A 19,574-nucleotide genomic window follows, 5' to 3' on the forward strand; every position below is an offset into this window, starting at 1 on the left:
CCCATCCTGCCCCACCCCCTAAACTGCGACCCTTTCCTGACCCCCCCGGCCTCAGGCAGCCACAAATTGGAGGTGAAAGTGGGGGGGGACTCCATGCTTGCCCGGCTTCTTCGGAAAACCATTGGAGCCCTGAACACGTCCTCGGAGACAGGGGTGCAATCAAACAACATGGGTGAGCGACGCTGGAAGTCTGGGTCAGAGGAACGGAGGGCGGGGGCCAGGGTCTTTCCAAGGCGTGGCAAGAGGGGGCTCTGCATGCTGGGGTCGCAAGGATCAGAGCAGGAAGCGTCAGGTCGGACTCGAGTTGCTGGAAGATGACAGCCTTGGGTCCGAGGGCCGTAGGGACTGGGGCCTGGGGGTCCCAGTGCCCTAGAGCCACACTGTCCAACAGAACTTTCTTCCACATCCGAGCCGAGCAAACAGCCTCACGAGCCTGGTAGCTCCGGGCCGGAAGGGGCCACTCTGCAGGGAAAGGGGCAGGCAGGAGCAGAGCAGCCCGGGGGTGCCCTGACAGGCCCACCCCCCCGCAGCCTGCCTGCCCCAGCCCGTGAGCCTGGACGCCAGGGCTTACGTGAGAGCTGCCCTCCCCGTCGGCCTGCTGCTGTGTGTCTGTCTGCTCCAGGCCTTCGCCTACCGGCTCCGGAGGGTCATCGCTGCCTTCTACTTCCCCAAGGTGCTCCCTCCCCCAAGCTCGCAGGCCCGCACCCAGCACCCCCCCAGCCTGAGGGGCGCACTGTCATACCACTGACCCCTCTCCCTGGCCCCAGCGCGAGAAGAAGCGGATCCTGTTCCTCTACAATGACCTGCTGAGGAAGAGGGCAGCCTTTACGCAGCTGAGGAGGGCTGCCATCCTGAGGCGGGCACAGCAGCAGAAGGCCCCAGTAAGTCCAGGCCTCCTTCCCGTGGCTCCTGTGGCTGTGAGGGCCGCAGCAGGGGCCTCTCCTGTCAGTCCGTCCAGCCCCAGGGGCCCAGGCCTACGGAGCTCAGCGAGTTCTGACGGGATGCATGCCAAGCGCCCTGGTCATCCAGCTCCTGGGGGTCAGGGCTGCGTCCACCTCTGTCTCCCAGGATTCAGCCCAGCCCGAGACACTCAGTGGGCCATCAGGAAGCAGGCAGAAAAGGGAAGTCCGATTTGATATGGTCTGGCTAAAAGAAAGCAAGGGGGCTCCTTCAGAGACAAGGGACGGGAGGCAAGCCACAGGATCTACTGAGTGTCTTTGGGGGAGGCGGGGAGGCGGGTGGGCTGGGGGGTCTGGAAGGCACCATGAAGGGTCACATAGGATAAGGAAAAAGCACAGAGCCAGAAGAACCAGGTTCCAGTCCACACTTCCTCATTAAGCTGTGTGGCCTTGGCCACGGTCTTCACCAGACCTCAGTGTTTCCCTCTGACGGACAGGGAGCTTGGACAGATGTGTAAGGCCTGGTGCAAGGCGTGTGCAGAGATCAGCAACAGCGTGGCAGAGGCTGCTGGTGTCAGAGGGCCTGGGTTTGAGTCCTGGCTCCCTCCTTTATTGCCATGACAACTGCGATCTGGAGGACTGACTAAATGCTGGGCCTTGGTTTTCCCTTCTGTAACCGGGGTGAGCTGCTACTCCATTTGGTGGTTGTGGGGACTAAGGGAGTCTCACTCTTGTAGCGCAGGCATCTAGCAAGTTCCATGCACATACTAGTTGTCATCATGTGACCCTGGGCAAGTGACCGCCTTTCCAAGCATGTTTTCTCATCTGAAAGAGAAATGATGATAACAATGCCTGTCTTATGGGGTTACTGTTTGAGTGAGCTAATTTATTTACACTTTCTTAGTAGAGCATAGTACAGGACCCAACATTATTTAAAAAAAAAAAAAGAAAAAGAAAAGAATGGCAGCCATTCTTAATCAGCCCCAACAGAGCTCATGAAAGTGAGAGACCATCTTTGCTTGACTTTTCCTCCAGTGCCTAGATCCTCCACCCCATGACACAGAGAGGCTAAATGAGTATGAAAAAGTGAGCATACTGTGATTCCATGACCTGGTCGAGAAGGAAACTGGATTTGGGTAGGCAGGTGGAAAGATGAAGGGCATTCGTCCAAGCTAAGGGAACAGAATGTGCAAAGACTCACAGCCCAGAGGGAATGTCAAGGGCCGGGGCTAGTCTGAGAGGCTGGCACAGAGGATGCCAAGTTCAAGCTGGGGCAAGTTAGAGCAGAGGCTAGAAGGGGACCAGAGCGTGGAAGGCTCTGCAGGCCAAGGCCAGGAGTTCTGCCTTTGCAGTGGGGCCTCTGTAGTTTCGGTGGCCTGCAGAGAGGAATTCCTGGCAATTGTGGGGCGAGAGGGTGGGAGCACAGTGAACCAGACCTGTCATCAGGAATCGGGACCGGGGCCAGCCAGGTTTGACTGCTTACTCTCTGTGCGCCTTGGGGACTCGCTTACCCCTCCCGAGATTCCGCTTTCCCGCCAGTAAAGCGGAGAACACAGCAGTGATAATCTCGTACGCCCTACTGCCTTCCCCGCCCACCGTGAGAACCAGATAAGGTGGTTTACGGGGAAAGAACAGGTGGTGGCTGGGGGAAGGAGCGGAAGCTGCACCCCCATTCTCCATCACCGCGCCGGGGAGGGCCGCCCTCTACACCCGCTGCCCTAGCACCCCGGCCCCGCAGGGCGCCCAGCACGTGGGCGCGGACCCCTCGCAGCCCTCTCTCCCGCTCGCTCCCGGCAGCGCCACCGCCTGGCGGACGTCCTGCTCCGCCGCTGCCCGCTCCTGCGCCGCCGGTTGCGTGAGCGCTGCGTGGTGTGCCAGGCGCCCGGGACGCCAGAGGCCTACGTGTGCCCGACGCCGGACTGCGCGGCCGTGTACTGCCGGCCGTGCTGGGACGACATGCGGCGGCGGTGCCCCGCCTGCACCCCGCGCGAGGAGCTCTCGTCCTCCGCCTACAGCGACAGCAACGACGATGCCACCTACGCGGAGTGAGGGGGCGTCCTGTCCACCGGCTCCTCCGCGGTTAATAAAAGCCGGTACACTCCCCACGCCCGCGCTTCCCAGGGGTCTGACCGGCAGTCCGGAGACCGGGCCGCCGACGTGACGCGGGAGGGCAGCCGAGCTGCAGGGAAGGGGTCCGGCCCCGGGCCGGGTGGAGACGCGCCGCCCCAGCCGGTCGGTCCGGGCCTCGGCTCCCACCGCGCGCAGCAGCCGGAACGCCGCAGTGGCGAGCGGCGCGGGCCCGGGCCCTCCGGGGGCGGGGCCGCGGCCTCCACGGGGGCGGGGCCTGGCCGGGAGCCCCCGGGGCGGGGGCGGGACGGGGCGGGGCCTGGTGGCTGCTCGGCGCGGCGGGGTGCGCCAGGCAGACCCGGCCGCCGCGGCTCCTCGGCGCGCGGCCCAGCACCTGCTGCCCTCGCCCGGCCCGGGGCGCCGCTGCCATGCGGCTGGCGCTGCTCTGGGCCCTGGGGCTCCTGGGCGCAGGCAGCCCTCTGTCCCCCCGGCCGCTCCCAGATATAGGTGAGTGCCCGGCCCTCAGTGGGCGGGGGGTGGGGGGCGGAGAATGGACCGGGAGGAGGCGCAGGGAAGTCAGGAGGCACGGGGGTCGGCTGGAGACTCGGGGAGACCCCCAACCAGAGCGCGGCCCGCCCTAGTTCGCTGTCCTGGCTGAGGGCCCGGCGACTGGGCGATGGAGTGGAGAGAGGAGGGGGATGCCGCCCCCCCGCCCCGCGCGGTCATCCTCTGCTCGGTCCCCGCGGACACTAACAGGCTCCGGAGCCGGGCACCGAAGGCCCTGGCCCAGCGCCCCTCAGGATGGTGGGACAGGGTCGCACCTCCCCGGGACTGACGTCTTCGCTCCTCTGGGGCCTAGCTGACCGTTCCACCCGGTGCCAGAGCGCCGAGTGGTCAGGGCCGGTAGGGTTTGGCGGAGAGGATTCTTCCTGGGCCCCCTTCCCAGGCCTGAGCGGCCAACGCACCCCTCGCCCTGATGATGATGCCACCAGAAACCCGGCGCAGCGAGCGGGAGGGAGCGCGGGAGGAGCCAGGGGAGGGAGAACTGGCCAGGAAAGAGGCTGACACCGGACTCCTCCTTGGAACTTTCACTTCCCGCTGCTGTCTCGGGCCCGGGGCTGGAAGGGCAGGCGCGGGTGGGCTGGCCTCGGGAGAGAGGGCCATTGTGGGACGGGGGTGCTCAGGGAGGAAGCTGGGGGGCGGCGAGCGGGTGTGCCTGACTGGGTAGGGGGTGTTTAGGGAGGGGTGTTTGCACTGCGCACCCAGAAATGGGCGTTCCCGGCAGCTCCGCAGTGAGGACAGGGGAGGGCGGAGTGGGCACCGGGCCACAGGGCTTCGCCCAGGCCTGAGAGGGGGCGTTCCTAGGGGGGTGATTGCGAGGGAGTAGGAAAGGGAGCTCCCCGCCAGAACCTGGGATTGGCCTGGGGGGGGGGGGGCAGGGAGAGGCGAAGGCAGGACGTGCAAGGTGGGGTGCTGGGATGAAAGTTGGGAGCCGCAGAGAAGACCCTTCCCTTCGGGATTCTCCTTTAAGTCCCAGCATGCAATGCAGGAGTCCTTCAAGCAGAGAAGGGCCCGGGTGCCCAGTGGGCACCAGTGTGCCCAACGCTGGTGCCGGCTCTCTCAGCACCCTCTCGGGGTGTTCTGGGCGCCCTGCAGGTGGCACTGAGGAGGAGCGGGCACGGCCAGAAGGGGCCCTGCGTGGACCCTCGGAGCCCCAGATCCTTCCGGACATCCCGACACTCAGCCTCACAGAGGTGTTTCAGGTGAGCCGCCCTCTCCCCCCAAGTGAAGAAGCACACCCCTGCCACCCCACAGAGCCGTGTGTCTGAGCACAGGTGAGTGGACCCCCCCGCGCAGCGCGGCCATCCCAGGGCTGGCTGCCCCTCCTGCCGCAGGCCAGCACCTGGCTTCACTTATGCCCTCAACATCTGCCCCCGCGCCTGCCCCAGCCTCCGCCCCAGCTGGCTGTCCCGCTCCCCTGGGAAAACCCTGAGGCCAGACCTGCTTTCGGGGTCTCATTCTGTCCCTTTTCTCCCCAGGGGAGTGGGGGGCTTGGAGAAGGTCAGGGCCTCACCAAACACCCCCCATCCCCAATTCCAAAGCTGAGTCAGAGGAAGGGCTGGGGCCTGCACTGGGTCTTCCATGATGCTTCCTCTCTGGGCAGGAAGCCGAGAAGGGGCGGCTCAGATACCTTCCTTGACCTCCCCACACAACCCCCCAGAACAATGCCCCAGGCCGGGCAGGGCTTCCTGGCCCCTCCCTCGGGACCCCCCCACCCCCACCAGTGATCTAATCGTTGGTGCTCTCCGAAGGGCCTGAGGTTTTCTGGTTAGAGAGGATAGGCATTTCGGGCAGGGCCAGGGAGGTGACAGGCCCTCTGCTGCCCACAGACCAAACTGCCTGAGGCCTTGCGGATCCAGTTGGAATTGGATGGTGAGAGTCATGTTCTGGAGCTGCTACGGAACAGGTAACAACACTAGTGGTCCCGTTAGTAATGTGGATAACGTGGCGGACAGCCATACAGCACTGACTAGTGCTTGAACTCATAACAACCTACAGGGCAGGTACTATTCGCTATTACTGTCCTCGTTTTATATATGAAGAAGTCAAGGCACAGAGAGGCTAACTAACTTGCCCAAGGTCACACAGCTAGGATGCAGTAAAAGCCAGATTAGAACACAGAGAGCTGGGCAGAGTTTGTGACCCAACCACTATACTCTGCTGCCTCTGGGGGAAGCCCGGCCCCCAGCCACCCCTCTACCACCTCCCAGGCCCGCAGGCCGTTCCTGCACCCCCCAGGGAGGTAACTGTCACCGCCTTGCTTTTTCTTCCCAGGGAGCTAGTCCCAGGCCGCCCGAGCCTGATGTGGTACCAGCCTGATGGAACCCGTGTGGTCAGTGTGGGACACACTCTGGTGAGTCTTATGCCCTGTTTCTGGCCTGAGGGAAGAAGGCAGGGGCCACCTGGAGGGTGCCATCCCTACAGGACGTGGGAGGACACTGCATCTCTTCACCAGCAGGCCAGCCTCCTGGTCTCCAGCCTGGCCTTCAAGGTAGCACTGCTCTTTCTCTGCTGTAGGAGAACTGCTGCTACCAGGGAGCGGTGCAGGGCCGCGTGGGCTCCCGGGTCTCTGTGTGCACCTGCTCGGGGCTCAGGTACCTGGAGTGCGCCCCATGTGGGTGGGGACAGTGAGGGTGCGTGAGGCATGGAGCTGAGAGGCTTTCTGACTTGCTGGACCTTCCCAGGGGGCTGGTGATCCTGTCCCCAGAGAGAAGCTACACCTTAGACCTGGAGCCTGGGGACCTTCGGGCCCCCCCGAATATCTCCCGGATCCGAGACCTCTTCCTGCCAGGCCACACTTGTGCCCTGCGCTGGCGTGCGTCTGTGCCCACCCAGGCTGCCCTGGAGCCACCCCGGGGAAGGCCCCGCAGCCACACGCATCGGGTGAGGATGAACAGCGGGCTCTCGTTGTCCCCGAGGGCCAGGCCCCAGACCCTCTGAGCCCTGTGTTCCCAGAACCTTCTGAGGAGCAACTGTCCACACCCCTGTGTGAACATAATCTCCTTTCCTCTTCCCAACAATGCTGGGAGGTATGTCCTATCAGTAGCTCCATTTTAGTGAGAACACTGGCTCGGAGAGGTTAGTGACTTGCCCAAAGTCATTCAACTAGTGACTGATATATCCAGGATTTACATGCAGGTACTTGACCCAAACTCCACATCTGTCAGAAGATCCCCAAACGCAGAGAGCGCTCACTTGGCTAGAGATAATACAGTTACCAGTCCTAAAGCAATATGAGTCCAATCTCCTGATTTATAAAACGGGGATGATAGGGGCGCCTGGGTGGCTCAGTCGTTAAGCGTCTGCCTTCGGCTCAGGTCGTGATCCCAGGGTCCTGGGATAGAGTCCCGCATAGTGTCAGGCTCTGTGCCCAGTGGGGAGTCTGCTTCTCCCTCTCCCTCTGTCCCTTCCCCTGCTTGTGCTCTCTCGCTGTCTCGCTTTCTCTCTGTCTCAAATAAATAAATAAAATCTTAAAAAAAAAAAAAAAACAGGGATAATAAAACTACTTACCTTTCAGGGTTATTGTGGAGATTAACTGAATCTATTTATCTATCCATATGCACAGTGCTTAGAAGTGTGCCTAAAGTGTGATAAGTATATGATGGTGTTATTTTTTAATTTATTTTTTAAACCTTATTTATTTATTTTTTAGTAATCTCTACACCCACTGTGGGGCTCGAACTCACAACCCCGAGACCAAGAGTCACACGCTCTACCAACTGAGCCAGTCAGGTGCCCCTATTGTCTTCTTTTTAATTTGGAAAAGGCACTGAATTTGGAGTTAGAAAGCAGGCTCTACTCCCAGCCACGTGACCTACTCCTGGGTCCACCTTGGGCAAGTCACTGGCCTCGCGGGCTCTCAGTGGCTCATCTGTAAAATGGGCTCTGCTCCCCTCCGGCCGGCCGCCCAGGGTGGGCGTGGACGCGGTTCCTGCAGCCCCGTGCGGCTGCCGGCCGTGAGTGCTGGGCCTGATGCTCCTTCCTCCGCCCACAGCGGCGGCGGGATGTGGTGACAGAGCCCAAGACCGTCGAGCTGGTGATCGTGGCCGACCACGCGGAGGTGAGCTGGCCCACGCGCGTTCCCTCCGGCCCCCACCCGCCTTGCTGCTTCTCCTGCTCACTTCTCGGGCCCGCAGGTCCAGAGGTACCCGGACTCCCAGCACCTGCTGAACCGCATGCTGAAAGTGACCCTCCTCCTGGACACCGTGAGTGCTGGGCGGGGCAGCGCCCTGACGGCCCTCTGGCCGTCGGAGCCCATCTCCTGAGCCCCAGTTCTTTCAGTTCTTCCGGCCCCTGAATGTGCGGGTGGTGCTCGTGGGCCTGGAGGCCTGGACCCAGCGGGACCTGGTGGAGATAAGCCAGGACCCAGGTCTCACGCTAGACAGGTTCCTCCACTGGCGCCGGAGAGATCTGCTGCCTCGACTGCACCACGACAGCGCCCAGCTGGTGACGTAAGCCCCCCGCCCGGGCTCTGCTCTGGCCTGGCCAGGGTCACACCCCCTCCCTATCTGAGGCCCTGAAGCTCTGGACCCCTTGGCTTTGGCCTGACTTTGGCCTCACAATCCCACAGCGCTACTTCATTCTCTGGGCCCACGGTGGGCATGGCCATTCAGAACTCCATCTGTTCTGACTTCTCCGGAGGTGTGAACATGGTGAGCTATTTCAGGTCTCCTCCCTATTCCCAGTTCAGTTCCTCCCCACTGGAGGGCCGCTGATTCACTGAAAGCCCTACAAAGTTACCAACCCCAGAGCTGTGGGCATGGGGGCAGGGCTGTATGACACGTGGCCTCTGCGGTCGTGGCACCCTCTCCTGTGGCCAGCTCACCGCTTTACTGGTCTTCACCTATTTCCTGGGGGAGGAGGGGGTAGCCGAGCCCAAAGAAGAGAGGCGAGTGCCCAGGGCCACACAGTAAGGGAGGGGCACAGAGCTGAGCGAGCCCCCGGTTTCCTGCCACCCAGGCCTGGGCTCTCCTCCTACTTTAGAAGCAATTAAGGAGGGAGGCGGTGCTGAGCGCCCCGGAGGTCAGATGAGGAGAGAACAGGAGCAGTCAGGCTGCTGCTGGACCTGGGGTGTCCCCTCCCCAATGCCAGGACCACTCCACCAGTGTCCTGGGAGTTGCATCTTCCATAGCTCACGAGTTGGGCCACAGCCTGGGCCTGGACCACGACTTGCGCGGGCACAGCTGTCCCTGCCCAGGGCCGGCCCCTGCCAAGAGCTGCATCATGGAGGCCTCCACGGAGTGAGTCCCTGCAGGGGGGCGGGGGGGGGGGGGGGGGGGGCAGGGCCCGAGGCCGCCCGCAGCCCCAACCTTTCTTGCCACGGTCCCCAGCTTCCTGCCGGGCCTGAACTTCAGCAACTGCAGCCGGCAGGCCCTGGAGAAAGCCCTGCTGGAAGGGATGGGCAGCTGCCTCTTTGAACGGCTGCCCAGCCTGCCCTCTCTGGCCACTGTCTGCGGGAATAAGCTGGTGGAGCCCGGCGAGCAGTGTGACTGCGGCTTCCCGGATGTGAGCCCCTCCCCCCAAGCCTGGCCCCACCCCTCCTGGGCCCTCACCCCGGGTCGCCGCCCCTCCGCGAGCGTCCGAGCCTCCCCTCTCCGCAGCTCCCCCTCTGTCTGCGGGGACAGCACAGGCCGTGCGGGCCTCCAGCTTCTACTTGCTATGTGCGTCCTCGGAGAGCAGGGGTGGGGCGGGCTCTCAGGCCTGGCCCTCTCCAACTCGGGGTCCCCCTGCCCTCAGGACTGCACCGACCCCTGCTGTGACTACGTCAGCTGCCAACTGAGGCCCGGGGCGCGGTGCGCGTCCGACGGGCTCTGCTGTCACAACTGCCAGGTGGGCGCCGACGGGACCCTCCAGCCACCCACCGCTCACCCGCCGGGGCTCGGGGCGGAAAGGTCTTTTGGGGGGACCCGCCCAGCACCCACACCGATGCTCCCTCGCCCCGCAGCTGCGCCCGGCCGGCGGGCAGTGCCGCCCGTCCAGAGGGGACTGCGACTTACCCGAGTTCTGCTCAGGAGACAGCCCGCAGTGCCCTCCCGACGTCAGCCTGGGAGACGGCGAGCCGTGCGCGGGGGGCCAGGCCGTGTGCGTGCGGGGCCGTTGCGCCTCGTACGCCCAGCAGTGCCAGGCTCTCTGGGGACCTGGGGCCCGGCCCGCCTCGCCGCTTTGCCTCCTTGCTGCCAACACTCGAGGGGATGCCTTTGGGAGCTGTGGGCGCAGCCCTAATGGCAGCTACGTGTCCTGTGCCCCTAAGTAAGTGAGGAGCCGGGGGTCCCCTCTGGGTTTGTGGGAGCCTTGGCCTGACCCCGCACCTCCTCCCTCGTTACCTCAGAGACGCCATCTGCGGGCAGCTCCAGTGCCAGGGCGGGCAGGCCCAGCCTCTGCTCGGCTCAGCCCGGGGTCTGCGCTGGGAGGTGCTAGAAGCCAACGGGACCCAGCTGAAGCTGAATTGCAGCTGGGTCCACCTGGACCTGGGCGACGACGTGGCCCAGCCCCTGCTGACTCTGCCTGGCACGGCCTGCGGTCCTGACCTGGTGAGCGGTCCCAGCGGGCAAGGCCAGAGGGAGGGCCGTGTGCACGAGCAGCGCCCAGGCCTCAGGGTCCACCAGTGTAAAAGGCAGACTCTCGGGGGGGGGGGGGGGGTCAGAGTCACACTGCCGACTGAACAGCGTCCTGCCATCCTGGCAGCCTCGGTTTCCCCCTCTGTAAGGGCAGGGCTGTGGCCTGCCAGTGCCTGTGACGCTTGGTGAGGCTGTGACCTTGGTTCTCTCCCCACCCCCCACCCCCGGCCAGGTGTGCATTGACCGCCGGTGCCAGCCCGTGGACGTCCTGCGAGCCCAGGAATGTCGAAGCAAATGCCACGGACACGGGGTGAGCGGGCGTGGCGGACACGGAAGGGGACAGGGAGCCTCCGGGGGGCAGACAGGAGGGCGTGGGGAACACACACACCTAGGTTCTAATCCTCGCTCTACTCCTTCCTAGCTGGGTAGCCGGGGGCACATTATTAACCACTCTGAGCTCAGTTTCCTCAGCCACCCAGTGGGCGTCCTGGGGTCCAGGAGATGAGGACGAGAGGGTCTCACACAGTGCCAGCGTGGAGAAGGTGCTCACGGGCTCGTTCGGTTTCATTTCCTCGGCCATGGACACAGGCTCCATCTCTCCACCCCATCATCCCCAGCATACCTTCCAACTGTGGACAGAGGAGATCCTGAAACGCTGGGGGCAGGGAAATGCGGCCCCAGAGTGTAGGGCCCCTCATCGCTCAACCTCTATTCCCTAGGTCTGCGACAGCAAAGGACATTGCCACTGTGAGGCGGGCTGGGCCGCCCCTGACTGCACCACCCGCGTCAGAGGTAGCTGGGGGCAGCGGGCAGGGGCAGCTGGGAGGGCATCGTGGCTCACCCTTTACCACCCCCCCTTCCTCTGACCCCTTCCCGTTCTCTGATCACTTCACCTCCGTCCCCGCCCTCCACCCCTTCCTGGGTGTGGGATTCTTAGCCCTGCCCACCTTCAAACCTGCCCTCACCCCACAGCAACCAGCCCCCTGACCACAGGGCTGCCCCTCAGCCTCCTGCTGTTGGTGGTCCTGCTGCTGCTGGGGGCCGCCTACCGGCACCGCGCCCGCCTACGTCAACGGCTCTGTCAGCTCAAGGGACCCAGCTGCCAGTACAGGTACGGACCCCCTTGCCCCCAGCTCGCTCGACGGCTCTGCTGAAGACGGCTCTGCGGTCCTGTCCCCAGTCCCGCTGCAGTGCCGGACACCGGGCTCTGCCCCCAGCCCCTTGGGCCAGCCCACGCACGCCTCGCTCCCCTCCACGTGCCCTGTCACTCCTCACCTCACACCCAGACCCACGGAGGGCAGCTGGGGAGCCAGGGCCACCTCTGCCCAGGAGCCCTGTGCTGAGTAGGTGGGGCCCTCCCTCAAGCCCCTCAGCCCCCCCCCCCACTTCTCACTGGGCCTCAACCACACTCGAGCTGCTCTCCAAGGGGCTGCAAAGGGTCAACCCTACTCAAGGGTTGCGTGTGGGTGGAGAGCATGGTCTGACGCTGGGCCCTCTCCCTCCTTGCTTTTCTTCACGTCCAGGGCAGCCCAGTCTGGTCCCCCAGAACGCCCAGGACCCCCGCAGAGCGTCCTGCTGATGCCAGGGGCCAAGGTAAGTCATGCATACCAGGGGAGAGAGGCCCCACCTTGCCCAGGCATCCAGCGTGGGCCCTGGGGTGTGGGCACTGAAGGCCCTAGACTCAGAGAAAGACTCCCATTGCCCACGAGTCAGTCAGAGGAGTCGGGGCCAGCCCTCCCCTACGCTCCCCTGGCTGCAGGCCCAGAAGCAGAGTCCAGCCTGGACTGGGGAGGGACATCACCTAGAGGAGGGCCAAGCTGGTGGTTCTGAGAGGTGGGTCTGCTGGTGCTCCCAGCAGGGGCCCCTGGAGGACAAGGTGGGTGGTGCTCAGAAATGGCCTTCAGGCGCCATGACCTGATGAGGCCCAGGTCACCATGTGTGGAAGGCTGGCGAGTGCCCCGCAAGCCCCTGGAGCTGATGACAGGGGTGTGTGTGGAGGTGGTCCGCATGCTCACTCTGCCACTTGTCGCCCCCTCTGCATGCAGCCAAGCAACTGCATGCGCGGCCCCCCCACTGTCCCTGGGGCCCTGGCAGCCCCTCCCCAGGCACTAACCCCTCTCTGCCCACATCTGTGTCCGTGCTCCCTCTCCCCGACCCCACCCACCCCGATCCCGCTGTCTGCTCCCCATGCTCTCTCAGCAGGCCAGTATTCTTGGCTTCCCGGCACCCCCCTCCCGGCCGCTGCCTCCCGACCCTGTGCCCAAGAGACTCCAGGTAAATCCGGGCCAGGCCCCGCCCTGGCCCAGGGCAGGTGGGAGGCTTGGTGCCCCACTGCAGTTCTCACCCCTGTTCCCTGCCAGTGGCGCTCTTCATTAGGGGACCAGGGTGCCCCTCAGCCTTCAGACACTCTGAGCCCCAGCAGCCGCAAAGGGTGAGCCTCCTGCCTTGGTTTCTACCACCACCTGGTGGTCAGTGGCAGGACTGCAGCTGGCCTGGGACACCACTGTGACCCATACCTTCCTCCCCTGAGGCTTCTGCGGGCAGGCGCCCAAGCCCTGTGCGCATGTCCCCATTCTCACCTGCCCCCTGGCTGACTTTGCATGTTGAACTGAAGCCCTGGAGAGAACCACTGCATGCCCGCTGGCCCCTGGCTGTGCTCACAGCGCTGCCCCTCTCTCTGTTCAGGCTGAGCTGGCTGACCGGCCCAATCCCCCCACCCGCCCTCTGCCCGCCGACCCGGTGGTGAGGCACCCGAAGGTAACATGTGGGGAGAGAAGGGTGCAGCCTCTCCCCCACCCAGGGCTGTGGTGCTAATAGCCCTGGCAGTCGTGGCCATGGTGAGATGCCCCCTCTGTGCATGAGGACACATACCCTGGTGTCCTTTAACGGTGACAGGTTGGTTTGGAACCAAGGTGACCTCTGGAGCCGGCCCCACAAGCTGGTGCTCCCCAGCAACAGGGGTGGGCAACACGACACCCCCTCCCAAGCCAGCCTCCCGCTTTCTTTCTCAGTCTCAGGGGCCTGCCAAGCCCCCACCCCCGAGGAAGCCGCTGCCAGCCAACCCCCAGGGCCGGCGCCCTTCGGGTGACCTGCCTGACCCAGGAGCTGGAATCCCGCCCCTAGTGGTACCGTCCAGGTGGGTGCGGGGGATGCCAGCGCCGGGCGAATGGTCTGGGGAAAGGGGGACCTCTGACCTTTTTTTTCTCGATTTCCCGCACCCCAGGCCTGCGCCGCCGCCCCCAGCAGCGTCCTCGCTCTACCTCTGACCTCTGCTGAGGTTCCGCTGCCTGCAAGCCGGACTTAGGACTTCAAGAGGCGGACTGGCCCCTGGAGTCCCGCGCGATGACTGAAGGAGCCGGAGCCTGGGCACGGCGGAGCGGGCAGCCTAAGACTGCGGGCACCTCCACGCGCCGACGAGCAGCACCCTAGGGACCCGCCAGGCAGTTGCAGCTGGGGGTGGGAAGGGGCTGGGCGCCGTCCTGGCCTGAGGGAGGTGCACACAGCCTGTCCCTGCTCTGGTGCAATAAACCTGAGGTCTGGGGAGCGTGCCTCGGACTTTGTCTGCTCGGGGAAGGCCCGGTCGCCCTGCTGCGGTTCCAGGTCTGGCCGCCAGGAGGCGCTGCCGCCTCGGACGTAGGCGGGCTCTGGAGGGCGAAGAGTCCCAGGCTGGGTCAGCGTGTGTGTCCCCGGGATGCTCGCGGCTGGTTTCTGCCCAGTCTGGGATGACCCTGCGCAATCCAGTATCCAGGGAGTTGTAAATCCCCGTGCCGCCCCCCGTCGCCAAGTCCTTGCGCCCAAGTGTGCGCGGCCCCCAGAGGCGGCTATCCACGAACCGGCCCAGCTGTTGGACCCGCCGTCCCCACCCTCTGACCAGTAGCTGGGAAAAGTGGATCTGGCTGGTGTTCTCAGAGCCCTGGAGCCGGGGCGGAGCGGGGCGGCGGCTCCCACGGTCCCAAGGCCGTGCACCTGCCTCCTTCCCCTCCCCTGCCCCACCTGAGGGCTTGGGAACAAAGGTGCTTTGTACAGGACGCAACCACCTCATTATTTCGACTTCGGGAATGGGGCCGCGTGGGCCCCCAGCCCAGAATGAAGGTGTGGGGCGTAAAGGGACAGGCGCCAACCCCAAGGTGGGCACTAAGGCTCCGTAAGGGGGAGGGGAGGGAGAGGGGGAGGGGCGATCTGTCGCAGGAGGCGATCTGTCCCTTCCACTCCGCGCTATCCCTGAATAGGCAAAAAGGGGCAACATGCTAAGGTGGAGCTGGACGGGCTTCGTGGGTCCTCGCCCGTGCCTCACTTTTTCCTCTTTCTGGCCAAAGGCCGTGTGCTCCTATTTAAATCCTCCCAATTTGTAATAAGGCTTCCTACCTACCCGGTACTAACGCAGACACGAAAGACGCGACCTCCCTAAAACGAACTCCCCGACCGTGGACTGCGTCGCCCCTCCCGCCCCCTCGCGTCACGGTGCAGACCCGGTGGGAGCGCGGCGAGCCTGGCGCGCGCCTCGGCGCACACAGGGTTAACAGGAGTTGGCTCCGAGCGCGGAGGCGGGGGTGCGCCCCCATTGGTGGAAAGTTACCCGGAGGCGTGGCCTGCGAGTCTCTGCACCCCACCCCCAGTTCCGCACCCCCCCTCCCTCCACTTTGTACCTTTCTCGCGGCGGCAGAGAAGCGGGCCGGGACCGGCCGGACCAGACCAGAGCGGACCCCGGGGGCGATGCGGCTGCTGCCCCTGCTGCGGACTGTCCTCTGGGCCGCGCTCCTCAGCTCCCCGCTGCGAGGGGGCTCCGGCCTCCGCCACGCTGTCTACTGGAACTCCAGTAACCCCAGGTAGCCGGGCCGAACCCGGCCGACTGCGGCCCGGGCCTGCGCGCTCCCGGGCCGGGCGCGCGCCCCACTCTCGCTCTGTGCGCGGCGCCGCCTGGCCCGGGCCGCGCGCCGGGGCTCCTTTGTTTGAGCCGGCGGGGGAGGGGGAGGGGAGGGGCGAGGCGCGCCCGGGGCTCCCCCCCGCCCGCACGTGTTGGGGGGCGGGCGGAGGACCCCCAGCTCTGAAGGCGGAAGGTGGGATCTCGGAGCCGGGGGCCCCCCGGCCTGCGCTCCGAGCCCCGCCCCCTCGCTTTTCCCTTCTCTCCTGCTGTTCCCCTGCACCTCCGAGCTGGGGCGGGCGGTCTGGAGAGGGAGGGAGGGGGCTTCACGCTTGAGAAAGAGCGTGGTTTACTCTCCTGCTCGCTTGGCCTCCTGAGCTCATTCACTATCTCTGCGTTCATCTCCGTCATTCTGGGTCCTTCTATTTCTGTCCATTCTCGGCCCTGCCCTTCCAGCTGAATCACCTTCGGGCAAGTCGTTTGACTCCCTAACCTCAGTTATCTCATCTGTAAAATGGGCTAATAACACCTGGTACCCTGGGAAATCAGGCGGGCTGACCGAGGTCACGTGTGTGGAAGAGGTGCGGGCTGTAGATACAAATTATTCTTTCTTCCGAGCCTTTGAACCTCGGTATTTTTTACTGTTTGCATTTTCTTCCCCAGTTCTCCCTGTCTCTCTGCTTTCTCCATCTGTTTGCCTTTCTGATTTTCTACTTGAGACAATCTGTGACTCTGTTCATTTGTTCACTCACCAACATTTGTTACGCAGGACGTGTGCTAGGATGCTGGATATAGAGAGAGAAGACCTCAGCTCTGGCCTCTGGGAGCCCGGAGACCCCCGGGGAGGGCAGGCATCAAGACAGGTCATTAGGATGCTGGCACCACGTGATGACAGCTATTGTCCTCCCAGTTCCGAAGCCCTCTCTGTTCCAGACCAGTGCCTCTGAATCACTTGCAGAACTTGTTAGGAATTCAGGTTCCTAGCCCCCAGCCCTGAGGTTTCTGGCCTGTTCATTCAATCTGCAAATATTTATTAAGTGTTTGGGCAGGACACTTTTCCAGGCACTGGGGATGCTGCAGAAATCATACCAAGGCCCAGCTTGTGTTTGAGTGGGTCTGAGCTGAGCCCGGGAATCTGCATTTCTGATCAGAACTCCAAATGCAGGTGGTCCTTAGACCACCCATTGAGGGATAGTTAGAGGCCTTTCATCCGTCACGCTAGACTGTGTGGATGGTCAGGAAGGGGGAAAGTGGTTCACAGTGTATAATGCCGTGGGGGCAGCCTGTCCCAGCCCTTCCCGCCTGTCCTGGCTCCCACAGGCAGCTCCCAAGAGGTAGGGAAGGGAGTCCTGAGTAGGCCAAAGATGAGTTGATATCTGGAGGGGCCTCCCCCACCCACAGCCTATTCCTCCTTCCTTCCTTCCTTCCTTCCTTCCTTCCTTCCTTCCTTCCTTCCTTCCTTCCTTCCTTCTTTTCTTCCTTCCTTCTTTCCTTTCACTGTGACATTCTTCTCAGTATTGCACTGAGATCCGGAAAGCTGTCTTCCTCTCTCTGCCTCTGCTGATGAGGATACGGTTCCTGGCGTCCATGTCTGCAGCCGTGACTGTGCCGTGGGCCCAGATTTGTACCCCTCGTCTCTGCGCCCCAGCTTCTTAGCACCTGACATGTACCAAGTGCAGAGTGCTCTGCCAGGCCCTCTGTTGGGCACTGGGGCTGGAGAGCTGGTGGCAGCTCCAGCCTGAAAATGTAGGGTCTGGAGAGAGGCCGTCTCAGGCTTGAGCACATGGTTATGGGCACCGCCGTCCCTTCAGCCGTCCCTTCACCTCTCGATACCTGCAAACTGGTGACCGCCCCGCCCCCCCACCCCTTGACTCTGTCTCTCAAGAGTTGTCGGGTTGGGAAACGCGGGCCTTGCTGAGCTGCTCCCTCTCCAGTGGGTGGGGGAGAGGCCGGAAGGGACCACCGGGACCCTCGTGCCCCTTCAGCCCGCCCCCGCCCGATGCCTGCAGGCTGCTTGGAGGAGACGCCGTGGTGAAGCTGGAGCTCAACGATTACCTAGACATCTTCTGCCCGCACTATGAGGGGCCAGGGCCCCCTGACGGCCCCGAGACGTTCGCTTTATACATGGTGGAGCGGCCAGGCTATGAGGCCTGCCAGGCCCAGGGGCCAGGAGCCTTCAAGCGCTGGGAGTGCGCCCTCCCCTTCGCTCCCTTTGGCCCGGTTCGATTCTCTGAGAAGATTCAGCGCTTCACACCCTTCTCCCTCGGCTTTGAGTTCTTGCCTGGAGAGACCTACTACTACATCTGTGAGTGAGGAGGGGCACGCTGGCTGTGCCGGGCGGGGGGGGCATCCTGCCATCGCCACAGGTGGGCAGAGGGCCTGAGGTGGGGCCTGGGAATGAAGAGGGGGGACCTGAGTCTAATACTGAGTAGGGGGACATCTAGGGGAGTCTGTAGAGAGGAGGAGAAAGCAAGAGGAGCTAGGAAAGGGGCCGTGGTGGCAGGCACGGCCGGGGCCTGGCACCAGGGTGGGGACCAAAGGTGAGGGGAAGCTCTCCAGGGAACCGCAGGGAAGACGAACGGGAAGGGTCTGAAGGCGTCTGGGGCGTGCAAGCTAGCCTGTGCTAACTTCTTCCTCCCAATTTCCCACCACCCAGCGGTACCAACTCCCGAGAGTTCTGGCAAGTGCTTGAGGCTCCAGGTGTCCGTCTGCTGCCAGGAGAGCAGTAAGTGGGTCGGGGTGCGGGGGGCCACCCTTCTGGTGGGTGTGGGGTCGCTGGAGCGAGGGAAGCGGTGGGGAGAGTCTGGGAGCATCAGACCCTGAGGGGTCCAGGTGGGGCTTTTAGCTGTGGCCTCTGATCCCCCATTTCTCTGTGTGGGTGCTTCCACTCTGCCCCTTTATGCTGGGCCAAGGAGATGGCATCTCCAGGGCAGTGTCCTCCGAGGCCTCAGCCGTGGTGGGCTGGGAGTGAAGAGGCCAGGGGCAGGGCAGGAAGGAGGCTGCTGAAGGGGAGGGTCCCTCAGTGCTGCCCTCCCTCACAGAGTCGGAGTCAGCCCATCCTGTTGGAAGCCCAGGAGAGAGCGGCACATCAGGGTGGCGAGGGGGAGGTGCTCTCAGCCCCCTCTGTCTCTTGCTGCTGTTCCTGCTGCCAATTCTGCGCCTCCTGCGAGTTCTCTGAGCCAAGCAGACCCCTCCTGCTACGCCCAGGAGCCAGAGCCCTCCCGAGACTCCCTGGAGGAGGGGCCCCTGCCTCTCGAACTGGGAGCAGTCAAGCCAGCCAGACCAACGGAAGAGTGACGGGGAGGTCAGAGGGTCTGAGGTGACCCTTCCAGGGGCTGGCCCCTCATCACAGGCCGAAGGGGAGCTGCATACAGCCCTGGGCACCCTGGAGCCCAGGCAAGGCAAACGTAGGGTCTCCGTCAGCTGCTTTGACGTTCTCATCCTGTCCCCCCCCAGAAAGACTGGGATTTGGTGGGATTGAATCCTTGAGTCTGTTGGGGCCGAGACCGAAGACCTGGGGACAGGTGGATTGCCAGACCAGGGCAAGGGAGAAGGCCTGCCATTTGTGCCCAGTACCCTGTGGGCCTCTTCCCTGGGGCAGCATCTTCCCCTCCCCAGGGGGTCACTCACTTGTCTTCTATGAAGACGGACTTGCTATGAGGTTGAATATCATGCCAGTTTGTATTTTTATAAGTGTCCGGACCAAATCCTCAATAAACCACCCAACTTGCGGTTGCTCTCCCCCATCTACCACCCTCTGGCTCCTTCCGTGACCCCAGGACGCCCCGCAGCCTCTGCTCTCAGCTTCACTTGGCCTGACCTCCATGTCAGCTCCGCCCAGGCCATCCCTTCCGGGCAGCAGGCCGTGGGCACCCCTCTGGGCGGCGTGCGGTGGGTACCAGTGGCCCCCTCTCCCACCTCCCTAGCAGGCTTCCTGAGCTGAGGAGGGGGCAGATGCTCCGGACAGCCCATCCACTTGGGGCGGTGCCCAAGCCCTGGTAGCACCAAGCAGGGCGTTGGGGCAAACGCCAGGGCCGCGAGAGCAGTTCCGAATGCCTGGGTCCCTGCGAGCCGGGCCTGCTTCCCCCTCCCCAGGGGCAGTCTGGGCGGTGCCTGGTCTAGAACTGGGAAGGTGGGGTCAGATCAAAGCCTCCTTCCCCAGCGGCTTCTTTGTTCTTCGCTTTTATAAGGAGGAGGGGGTGGGGCCGAGGAGGGAGGGCCCCCTTTGCTCCCAGCCCCACACTGTCTCTACCCCCTCTGGCAGGCGAGGCTACGATCCACCCCCCCCCCCAGCCCCACCAGGGCCCTCTTTCTGAACGGTGTCCTCGGTGGAGCCGGGGTGAGGGGTGCCCCTCCCCCCGCCGCCCTGCCCCACCCGCCCCGGTGCCCCGCGGCTCCCACTGGCACCGTGCCGGCCCGCCTGGCACCGAGCCAGCGATCGATAGGTGGACGTTGTGCTGATTAGCTCGGCCCGGCTGCGGCAGCGGGAGGCGGCGTGTGAAGCCGCGGGGGGCGGGAGACTGACAGACGCCGGAACCGGGGCTCCGGCCCCTCCCCCACCCTGCACGCCCGTCAGACCCGCTCGCGCTCGCTCGTCCCACTGCTCTGCCCGAGGGCGGAGGGCGGCAC

General features: G+C 64.0%; 3 protein-coding genes across 14 annotated transcripts; all 3 read left to right on the top strand.

Annotated features, from left to right (window-relative positions):
- Positions 1-55: 55 nt before the first annotated feature.
- Positions 56-3,185, top strand: LOC116629076 (E3 ubiquitin-protein ligase DCST1-like; the record flags this gene model as incomplete). Its single annotated transcript, XM_032399367.1, has 4 exons — positions 56-172; positions 531-673; positions 768-881; positions 2,697-3,185. Coding segments are annotated over 4 exons (626 nt in total), but the record flags the coding sequence as incomplete, so codon positions are not given.
- Positions 3,186-3,334: 149 nt separating this feature from the next.
- Positions 3,335-13,625, top strand: LOC116629078 (disintegrin and metalloproteinase domain-containing protein 15-like). 12 transcript variants are annotated; one of them, XM_032399375.1, is made up of 23 exons: positions 3,335-3,473; positions 4,623-4,729; positions 5,357-5,433; positions 5,802-5,880; positions 6,045-6,121; positions 6,212-6,410; positions 7,522-7,587; positions 7,664-7,732; positions 7,809-7,978; positions 8,098-8,179; positions 8,619-8,767; positions 8,858-9,032; positions 9,264-9,356; positions 9,472-9,776; positions 9,856-10,057; positions 10,317-10,394; positions 10,804-10,876; positions 11,057-11,195; positions 11,608-11,677; positions 12,284-12,358; positions 12,770-12,841; positions 13,096-13,220; positions 13,308-13,625. In XM_032399375.1, exons 1-23 carry the CDS (start codon positions 3,395-3,397, stop codon positions 13,348-13,350), a joined length of 2,604 nt encoding a protein of 867 aa, XP_032255266.1. In that variant the 5' UTR covers positions 3,335-3,394; the 3' UTR covers positions 13,351-13,625. The 12 variants fall into 12 exon arrangements, with proteins under 12 accessions (XP_032255266.1, XP_032255267.1, XP_032255269.1 ...); XM_032399376.1 differs by having other exon boundaries at positions 12,287-12,358; XM_032399378.1 differs by lacking the exon at positions 12,770-12,841.
- A 650-nt stretch (positions 13,626-14,275) lies between these two features.
- LOC116629077 (ephrin-A4-like) lies at positions 14,276-18,682 on the top strand. The gene is made up of 4 exons (XM_032399368.1): positions 14,276-14,910; positions 16,955-17,250; positions 17,602-17,670; positions 17,987-18,682. Exons 1-4 carry the CDS (start codon positions 14,798-14,800, stop codon positions 18,121-18,123), a joined length of 615 nt encoding a protein of 204 aa, XP_032255259.1. The 5' UTR covers positions 14,276-14,797; the 3' UTR covers positions 18,124-18,682.
- The last annotated feature ends 892 nt before the right edge of the window (positions 18,683-19,574 follow it).

Source organism: Phoca vitulina, unplaced genomic scaffold (assembly GCF_004348235.1).
Source record: "Phoca vitulina isolate PV1807 unplaced genomic scaffold, GSC_HSeal_1.0 scaffold263, whole genome shotgun sequence".
In the NCBI taxonomy this organism is placed as follows: Eukaryota; Metazoa; Chordata; class Mammalia; order Carnivora; family Phocidae; genus Phoca; species Phoca vitulina.